The 10,710-nt window shown below is 37.5% G+C and overlaps 1 protein-coding gene across 1 annotated transcript in view; it reads left to right on the top strand.

Annotated features, from left to right (window-relative positions):
• Window positions 1–10,710, top strand: part of LOC107038761 (serine/arginine repetitive matrix protein 1) — a 28,221-nt gene that overhangs the window by 5,371 nt on the left and 12,140 nt on the right. The window contains exon 2 of the mRNA XM_015258015.1: window positions 1,130–2,510. Within this exon, the coding sequence (XP_015113501.1) occupies window positions 1,130–2,510 (1,381 nt within the window). The remainder of the gene's footprint in view (window positions 1–1,129; window positions 2,511–10,710) is intronic.

Genomic DNA, 10,710 nt, shown 5'->3' with positions numbered 1-10,710 from the left:
TTAGAATAATTTCATTATGTGTTATGGGAACTCCACTATGTAACATAGTAATGCTTACTATATTAACGTAGTAACTATGTGACATAGTTACATAGTAAGCGTAACTATGTTACATAGTAATGATATAATTACTACTATGTTACAATTATTACTATGTAACATAGTTACGCTTACTATGTAACTATGTCACATAGTTACTACGTTAATATAGTAAGCATTACTATGTTACATAGTGGAGTTCCCATAACACATAATGAAATTATTCTAACGTCATAACGGTTACTATGGGGTAGAGCAATCTCCTTAATGGTAATAGGTACTATGGACGTAGCAATAACTACTACGTTACATAGTAGGCTTAACTATATAAGATAGTCAGCTTTATTATGTGACAGTAACGCTTACCAACTATGTCACTATGCAACTATGGTAACATAGTAAGCGCTACCATGTTCTATAGTAGCATAGTAGTATTACGTAAAATGTCCTAAAACACGTAATAAAATTATTTTAAATAATTAAATAGCATCCAGTAATAATAATACATAGTAATAATTGTAACATAGTAGTAATTATATTATTACTATGTTACATAGTAATAATATTTAATACAGCTGAGCTTACAATGTAACATAGTAATTATCGCTATGTCCATAGTACTTATTACCATTGAGCAGCTTACTATGCCCCATAGGAACCATTACGATGTTACATGGTAGCCGTTACCATCTCCACAGTAATATTTACAAAACTTCGGTAACGCTTACTATGTGCGGATGTCGGCATGGTAATCTTAACTATTTTATTTTCTCCGTGCACCTACATACAGACACCATCTAATAATCACATACTCGGACTTTTTAGACCATATTTAGTTACCCTACCACAAAAAATTGGAAACTTAAATTTGCGCAACTACAAAGCTTTCATCCGGAAGTAGCAATAACTAATCCTCCTATCCATGAAATTGACTTCGCTCCACTAACCACAAAAACGAAAGTCCAAGTGAAACGTCTCATCTCGTCCTCCCCAACCAAATTACATAATAAAAAGAAAACCGATTTCCCCTGAACTCCTAACGACCCCCCTCTCTCAAATTTACGTAATGACTCCCTCCGATTATTTCCAGAGTCACTTTCACAAGGCAACAGTCCACGAAAACAATCGCTGATACCGCAGCCGCGTGGTGGTCTAACAACAATGAAGTCGAAAAATCCGAAGCCAGAGCGCGAGAGGTGGGAGCGCCGAGGAAGTAGAAAGTTCACTCACTTGCCCCGCACAAGCTCCCTGAAGACGCCCCAGCCGGTGAGGCGCCCACTGATCGAGGCTGTTCGTCCTTCGAAGGAGAAGCCTCCCAAGGCCACGACAAAATTGCCGAAACAGGCGATTAAGTCTCCCACCAAAATCCCCATTCGGAACCCAACCAACTCCGTTAACAACCGTTTCGTGAAGGTTGCCCACGATAATAACTCAAAAATTAAAAAGCCGGGCGCGTCTCCGGGACAGCAGGACCAGCCATCAACCCCTAACGTCCCGTTATCGATGACGAACGTTTCGAATCCCCCGGATTCGTCGCCCCTCATCACCGACGAGTCAGTGGTGATGGGCAGGCTCTCTGGACACAGCGACGATAGTATTAGGGGACCGAGGGAGGAGGACGAGGAGTTGGGGCTAGTGGACTTGCTGAAGCAGTCGTCGGGGGCGAGTGGCACCTCGAGTGTCGTCAATGCCACGACGACAACAGCCGTCCAACCCCTGAGGATCGACGCTGCGACCATTCTCCCCGAGCCCCAGGTCCCCCCGGAGAGGAAGAGCCCTGTCGCCCCTGCGCCTGCCCCCAATCCCGCCAAGAGAGAGACTCCCTCGTCGGTAGAGAGGAGAGAAGTCGAGAGGAGTCAGACTGTCACTGCCGTGGCTTCAGTTGAGCCAGTGAAAGAGGAATCAGTCCCGCAACCCCAGCCGTCGAAAGCTCCCAAGCCGACGACCTCCAAGGACGAGGTCAAGCTCGACAGAGACGAAACGAGAAATAAGCCTGTCGAGGTCGAGGCTCTGCGGCCCGCCAACCCCCAAGATACGGGCGTTGTAATTGATGAGAGCCAGAGGACGTCGAAAGCTGGGTCGACAGCCCAGTCCAAGGCGGGATTGAAACCCCAGTCCAACAGGACGAGTCCTCGCAGCGCGGGAGGGGGGGAGAGGGAACAGGGGATGAGGGAGAGGGAGAGGAGCGACGTTCAGGTGTCCACAACTGCCAAAGAGAAATTGGGGAATCACGGGAGTGAGGCGTCGTTGAAGTCCTCGAAGTCGAACGGACTGTCCACGGGCTCCGCGGAGAGCATCCGCTCGACGGACACGGGAGTGAGCTTGAATACAGTCAGAGGGGTGCACGGGGTGTCGTCGGCCAGGGAGAAGAGGGGAACGCACACGGTGAAACGACCGGATGAGATTGAAACGCTCAGTGGGAATGTCATGCATCTGGAGAGGGAGAGGAGAGCGGAGAATGGAGAACCTGCGTGAGTATCGGAAATTGGTTGGGGATTTTCGATTGGTTGAATTGTTTTTTTTAACTTCCCGGCAGCGAAGTTATTGTAATGGCCCCGAAAATCAAAAATCGATTTTTCATCAAATCTCCATGTTTCAAGGTCTTTTCGATGTTTCTAGACAATTTTAAACAAGATGTCTGTCTGTGTGTGTGTGTGTTACTAGGTATGTACGTGGTCAAAATTTTGGTTAGCGATTTCTCGTGAACGAATTGTCCGATTTGACTTTTTTTTTTTCAATCGATAGGTTTTCATTCAACCTAGAGCGGATTAGATTTTGGCTGATATCTGTTTAGTGGTTTTTGAGTTTTCCCGGAAAGAAAATTTCAAAATGACAAAAAAGCAACGAACACAGACAAGGGTTTCTCATGAACAAATAAACAGAGTATTGAGAGTTGAAAAGAATTCTTTTAGTCAAAATGCGAGGAATAATAATATCGGGAAGTTGTTGGTGCGACCCGTCCGATGGGTCAGGCCCACATGAATACATCCGCTACCAACCCACCCACAATGGGAGCGATCAACAGCCCAATCCACTAGTTTATTGGTATTTTACGGCGCTTTGGCTAGGTTGAGGGTATAGCGGTTATCAAGAATTTTGAATGGTTAGATCTCGTCATCCCAGCAAACAGTATGTCGACAATTTGTCGAGAAATTGCCGGTGTCGTGTTAAATTATAGATGGCACTGGCACAAATTGTTTTGTGGAATTCTACCTGACAGGGATTTGAACTCGGAAGCTTGCATTGGGTGAATTCGGTAGGGATGCGGCACACGGAGAAAATTATTTGGTGAATTTTGTCAACTAGGTGTTGAAATTCACCAACTGGTTGTTGAAAAAATGAATTACCAAACAGTTGTTGAATTTCAGCAGCTAGTTCACTGAGAAAAATCAGAAGTTCGATTTACAATAAGAAAATAGTTGAGGCAGTTCTGGTGAACGATACGATTTTTTTTTGTATGCGGCACATAGCATTATAGTAATTTCACAAGCGTAATTTTTGCAAATCAAATTACAGTTAAACTAACCAAAGTTCAAAAGTAACCACGACAAATCTATCGTGAGGAGAACTATAAAATAGTAGCAATGACTGCATTCCATTGTCATAATCACTTCTCCGGCCATAGTTACCGTAACCCATGAAAGTTGTTGAGAACTTTTTGATTATAGTTAGGTGGTGATGGAATATAGTCAGAAGAATCATATTTTTCTCTCAGTGTTGGTGAGATTTAACAACTATTTAGTTAAAATTCAGGAAAAGATTTTTCAATTTCATTCGACAACCATTTGTTAAATTTTCAATAAACGTCCGTCGATTTATGTGATGGATCAAATTTAACAAGGATTGTAGATTATTGCGAAAATATCTTCTGAGGGAGACATTGATCGATTGTCACGATATAAATAATTGCGGAATTGTTTCCAAATGTATATATGCCTTCACCATCTAGTTTGGTAGTCAAAATTGATTGAATGAAAATGAAAAATCTTTGCTGAATTTTAATTAATTAGTTGTTAAATTTCACCAACTAGTTGGTGAAATTCATCAAGTAGTTGTTGAAAAAATGAATTACCAACTAGTTGATGAAATTCACCAAATAATTTTCCCCGTGTATAACGAGTCGAGGATATCCAAGTGGCTTTTACGGTATGGTGCAGAGACACTATACAGAGTGTCCCACGACAGATCCTTTTTTCTTCAAGGGTAACGAAGAGGGTAACCAATAACATAAAATAAAACGAAGAGTGTGCTTTTTGAAGTGGAAAGTTCCTCTTCCATTTTTGGATTTGAGCACTTTTTCCCCGCTTTTTGGAAAATGATTTTGAGCGATAGGGCAAGAGGGGGAGTACACTTATGAAAAAATCCGACAGGATTTTCTACAGGATGTCTTATAGGATTTCCTATAGGATATCCTAAAAAATTTTCAGTAGCAAAAAAATATATGAAAAAATCCTATAGGATTTGTTGTGAGATTCCTTATCAGGTTTGTCCTATTGGATTTTCTACAGGATGTCTTATAGGATTTCCTATATGATATCCTATAAGATATCTATTGAAAATCCTGTGAAAAGATCACTATCCATTTCACTATCTGTTTCACACATTTTACATTATATTTTACATTTCACCCGTTTTTACATTAAAGAAGGGAATTTATATAGCGTTCCACATATTTGTGACGTCATAGGAAGTGATTGGATGGGATTTGGATGAGGTTGGAGGGGAACCGGGATTATTCTCACCATGAATAACCAGAAAATTTTTACTAAAAAAACAGATAGTGAAATATTATTGATCTGATTTCATCCTATGGATGCAATTTAGGGTCATAGGGGTCAGATTGAGGGTCAAAAGACTGATATGGGGGTCATATAAGGATCATATAGAGGTCATATGAGGGTTATATAAGGGTTATATGGGGGTCACATGGGGACATACGGGGGTCATGCAGAGGTCATAGGACTTTCATATGACCCTCATATGACCCCCATATTTCCCTTAACCCTAGTTGGTCACCATATGAGAACTTGCGACTTGGTCACCTCCGCAGGGAATCGCCGCTGTGTTATTTAGGCCCGAGCGTTGCCGAATTCACTCTAGACGGCCCGGGCGCGTTTAGCGAGACTTCGGCAACGTCGCCCAACGGGCAATTTCATTTAACTTGGGAAAAATTGCCCGTCTGTTAGAAAGAATTTTTTTCCTTCAGAAATTGTGGATATAAATAATTTTAAAAAATATTATAATTTTATAGACACTTGAATTGATGCATTCCAATTTTTTAGGATTTTTCCGCTCAGCCAGTCAATGGTAAGAAAAAAAAATCGACCTTCTGCGGCGTTTCCCTCCTATGGTGACCAACTAGGGTTAAATGACTCTAATATGACCTATATTGACCCCCACACGATCCCCGTGTGTTTAAAATACACACGATATTTTTGAACCTCATTGTGACCCTTATGCCCCTGAATTTTATAGGAAATCCTGTTGAAAATCTCATATGAAATCCCATAGAAAATCCCATAGGACATCCTCATAAATGAATTATTTACAAAAATAACTATACTATATGCAATACAAGAGCAATTCCCCACTTGTTCAGGCATGAAATTGATTTCTGGTCAAATTATGAATACGAATAAATTTTTTACGATTCCGAACAAATGATTTTTACGGCGGAAAATTGATATTTACAAAAAATATTCCTAAGTTTCAAAAATTGCAATTCTTAAATTATTCCATCAGTTATTTTCCTCCAAAGCAGACTTTCTAATGTTGTTTCAGATTTTTTAAATATTTTCCAACTGTTCAATATCGAGATTGAAAATTCAGACCTGCAAAGTTTAAATAATAAACTACAATGATTTATGAAATCATTGTAAATGTCTGGAAACTTAGGGTCAGAGGGGCTCAAATGAAAGTTCTGATGTTCGACAACAAAAGTAGAAAAAGCATTTCACTGGAAAAGAGAAATCGCCAAAGTACTTGGATATCCTTAAGTCGACTTGGCTCTTAGCTGAGTATTCGAGGTATTCAGCTGAATATCTCCGAACCTGAAGGAGATAGCCTAATTTTCATAAGGACCTTTTTTGTAGCTCTCAATGGGCCCTCCAAAAAAGGATTTATCAAAAATTTTGCTATCTGCCTTAGATTCCGAGATATTCATTGAAAACTGATCAATAGTCTAAATTGACTTGAACCGTTGTATCGTTTCGCTGCTGAATTGGTGAATGGTTTGATGTGGATCGCCTAGATGATTCCACATGATGTGGGATGATTTGGGTTGAATTATGGAGGAAGGAAAGAGCATGTGTATACGGGTAATTGAGTCCTTGCTCATCAAAGTTTCTTGACCTCGGTCGTATCATGCGAGGGCATGAGCGTGCGAGGGAGCTACCCCCCTTTGTACCCTGACCACAAGACTCCTTGGTACTCCCTCTATCGATCCGCCGGGAACTGCTGAGATTTGCATGCTACACTGGAGTCTACGTTCCTTACCACCCCTTCCATTCCTCCTTCACCGGAAGTCAACAGCGATCGAAAACGACATTCGCATTGTCAACTGAAGCCTTTGGGCTGCATCAGGGGGTTGAGGAAGAGAATTATTGGGGGAGGGATGATGAAGATCGGGTCGATGGGGGGCTGGGAGGTACACGAGGATTCTAGAAAAATCGAAATATCGTAGCGTTGTTTTTCAATTAGATAAAGGGGTATTCTTGCTTGACTGAGATTGATTTGCGGTGGATGTAAACGCAACTGTTATTCATCGGCTTTATGAAATCGATTTATTGAAGTTCGAATAGATTCGATGAAGTTTAAGTGAATTTCGTCACGAATGAAAAAATTTAACCACAGTTGGTCACCAAACGTGACCCTGCGATTGGTCACCTCCGCGGGGATTCCCCGCTGTATTATTTAGGCTTTAGCGTTGCCAAATTCACTCTACACTACCCGGGCGCGGTTAGCGAGTTTCCGGCAACGTCGCGTCATGGGCAATTTCATTTAAGGTACTTCCTCAGTGAGTTATACTTGGTGAAAATTTCGCAATGAACTGAAGACATGAATTTGGAACATATGTTGTTGAGGACATGTAAAAACGACTCCCAAAATTTCAAGTATTTTTTCCACGCGAATTTTTGAGATATACATCGTCAAACATTCAATTTTTGTATTTTTTAAGTTTTTGTCAATGCATACCTCAAAAATTCGCGTGGAAAAAATACTTGAAATTTTGGGAATCGTTTTCACATGTGCTCAACAACATATGATCCAAATTTTAGGTCTTCAGTTCATTGCGAAATTGCCACCGAGTATAACTCACTGAGGAAGTATCTTAAGGTACTTCCGGAGTAGTCATATGGGAGTAGAAGAAAATGTGCTACAGGGTTGAAATTTTGAGAATATATTCTTTCAATAAATTAGAAAGTTGTCCCGAAAGTCCCAACACGATTTACCACATTGATTTTTGTAGAGATAAAAATTAAAATTGTCATTTGTACAGAGCCTTATGAGACACATTTCAATGGAGAATGACGACCATGGACAATATGCTAAGAATCCAAATACTTGATTTATCGCATCGTACATGTTTCCAAAATACATTCCTGCAATTTCATTGTTCATGACCACAGGAATCATGAGTTGTTATTCAAAATGTGCGTCAAAATCATGATGTTTTTGGGGGCTATACATTGGAGGATAGGACGTAAAAACGAGGTTAGAGTGCACAATCTTTATCTCCACTCCTATGTTTTTTGAGCTTACTGCGGAAGTACCTTAACATGGAAAAAAATAATTCATCTGTCCGAAATAATTTTTCTTTAGGAATTTTGGGAAATATGTTGTTCTAAAACGACTATAATTTTTCAGACACTTCAATTGACAAAGTCATTTTTTTTTAATTTTTCCGGTTAGCCAGTCAACTGTAATTAAAGTAAAACGACGCGCGGTGGGGTTTCCCTCATAGGGTGACCAATCTAGGGTTAATAGAAAAATCTAGCGAATTCGCTGGACAATTCTAATGGATTTCGATAGAACTTTCTATTAGTTTTTAGGCGATTCTATTGACATATTTAATAGAAAATGTTTTACAGAAAACGTCAATAGAATTAGATTTGTTTATACAACTTAATCGATATTTTCTATAGAAAATTTCCTCGGCTCAAATTGCCCAAGTTTTTTTCTTTGATTTTCTTGATGAAAATAAAAGAAAAATTTAATGAAACACACTTTGAGGCGAGGAAATTTTATAAAAAATATCCCAATAGAATAAGTTTTATAGAAAAATAAAATTCTATTGACTTTCTCTATAGGATATTTTCTGTTGAACATTTCAATAGAATTAACTAGCGAATTCGCTAGGTTTTTCTATTAAATTATATAATAGAAAAACCAATATTCAATACCATCAATATTCAATATTTTTCTGTAAACCATATTCAATAGAAAATGTTCTACAGAAAACGTCAATAGAATTAGATTTGTTTATACAACTTACTCGATATTTTCTATAGAAAATTTCCTCGGCTCAAATTGCTCAAGTTTTTTTATTTGATTTTCTTGATGAAAATAAAAGAAAAATTTAATGAAACACACTTTGAGTCGAGGAAATTTTATAAAAAATATCCCAATAGAATAAGTTTTATAGAAAAATAAAATTCTATTGACTTTCTCTATAGGATATTTTCTGTTGAACATTTCAATAAAATTAACTAGCGAATTAGCTAGACTTTTCTACTAAATTTTTTTGTGCATAGTACTCTGAATTTCACTGTAAAAATTGTTTGTTCTGTTTAATTTACTCTCGTGGTCATGATAGTTCATGAAATAATATTCTTTTCCTGCCAACCGTTTGCAGTTTTCTAAGAATATTTCTAATGATCACGACAAAAATTCAATTTTTGTGAAATATATCAAATTTCCTTTTATTCAGTTGGTTAATTTCCCTCGAGTAAATCTGTTCCACTCCATCAAATATTCTCACGTGGACCGTATACTTTTTCGGCGGAGCGAATTATTCACTCTGTAGTTTTATTTTATAGTAGAAATTTGCATAATTTTTTGGAACATGTCGAGTTCCTGACGAATAAATTATGCCTGAGTGCATCAAAATCTGTTGAGAATTATGGCTATAAAAATAATTTACAGACATAATTAGTCAGTAATGTTTAATAATGTCAACAATTATCAATTAACGACGACTCGATCGATCATTTCCACCTGCGTCACATCCATGTGACATTAAATACTTGAAAAAGAAAATTAAAAAAAATAAATTTCAAAAGTTCAATTTCAGACCGATTCTAGACTCAAAAAAATTAAAATTATGAACAAAATCAGTTAGTAATATTCCACACTTTCAATCACCAGAAATTAATATTCAGCGAATCGGTCATTTCCACCTGTCACATTCACCTGATGTTGATTACATCAGAACAACTCAAATAATTAATCACCAAGAATCGATTTCACTACAAAACTATATTTTGACTTGAAGAAAATAAACATAATTAGTTAGCCATAGTTCAGCGTTTTAACAATCAATAATTAATGATGACTCAATCGTCGATTTCTATCTGTGGCACATTCACCTGACGTTAAGTACATTGAAAAATCCTCAAATCACTAATCACCGAGAATTAATTGCATTCCAAAACTGTATTATAACACGCAAGAGAAAATTTCATAGAAAATTATTCGAGAATTCTGCAGCATTAGAGCACATTTTTTACAACTTTATCTATAAGAATTCCTCGACATAAATTTTCGAAGTTTATTACGCTCTATTTTTTCTTTAAAAAAAATAAACAAAAAAAAAATTCAAACCGAGAATATTCTATAGAAAATATGTCAACAGGATACGTTGTATAGAAACATCCAATTCTATTGATTTTTTCTATAGAATATTTTCTATTGTACATTTCCTATTGAACAACGCGTAGAAAAGCAGCGAAATTTTTTAATTCAATCGACCAGACATTAATAGAAAGTTCAATAGAAATCCAATAGAATTTTTTCGAGAATTTGTCAAGTTTTTCTATGAAATTTAAAACATGAGGAGGAGTAGTGTTTTACAATTGCAACGATCCACAATCAATGTTGACAATAAATATTGACTTAAACAACCATTGTAATTCACATTTGCCTAGAATATTAATTGCATCAAAAAATCCCAGACACATCATGACCATGCACACAAAAAAATGATTAAAAAATCCAACGCTAGAAAATTCTATTAGATTCCTATTGAATATTCTATAGTCTTTCTGTAGAATAGTTCTACAGAAATTACAATTATAGTTTTTCGTCAATTCTACAGAAAAATCAAATGTTACTCATTTTGTCTATAAAATAGTTTGTATTGCTCAATTTCTGTCTGAAAATGATGGTAGACATTTTTTGTGTCTGAAAAATTTCAGGTATTTATTTTCAGATATTTTCTGTCTGAAATTCAGTTATTTATGAGCGATTCAAACATTTCACTATTAGGATATCTCACCTGATTCAGACGGCAAAGTCCATTCAGGCATTAATTTTTAAGATATTTCTCATGTCTGAAAAGTTGACTCATCCACTGCAAAAACTAGGTGTCTGACAACCATCTGAATTTAAGGTGCCAAGTGAATTTGAAAAAAGATTCAAAAAAAAATTTTTCTTTCCCTCCATCATTGGAGA

The sequence above is a fragment of the Diachasma alloeum genome, unplaced genomic scaffold (assembly GCF_001412515.2).
Source record: "Diachasma alloeum isolate Michigan unplaced genomic scaffold, Dall2.0 Dall_scaffold_00288, whole genome shotgun sequence".
In the NCBI taxonomy this organism is placed as follows: domain Eukaryota; kingdom Metazoa; phylum Arthropoda; class Insecta; order Hymenoptera; family Braconidae; genus Diachasma; species Diachasma alloeum.
This window is presented reverse-complemented; position numbering and strand designations above follow the sequence as displayed.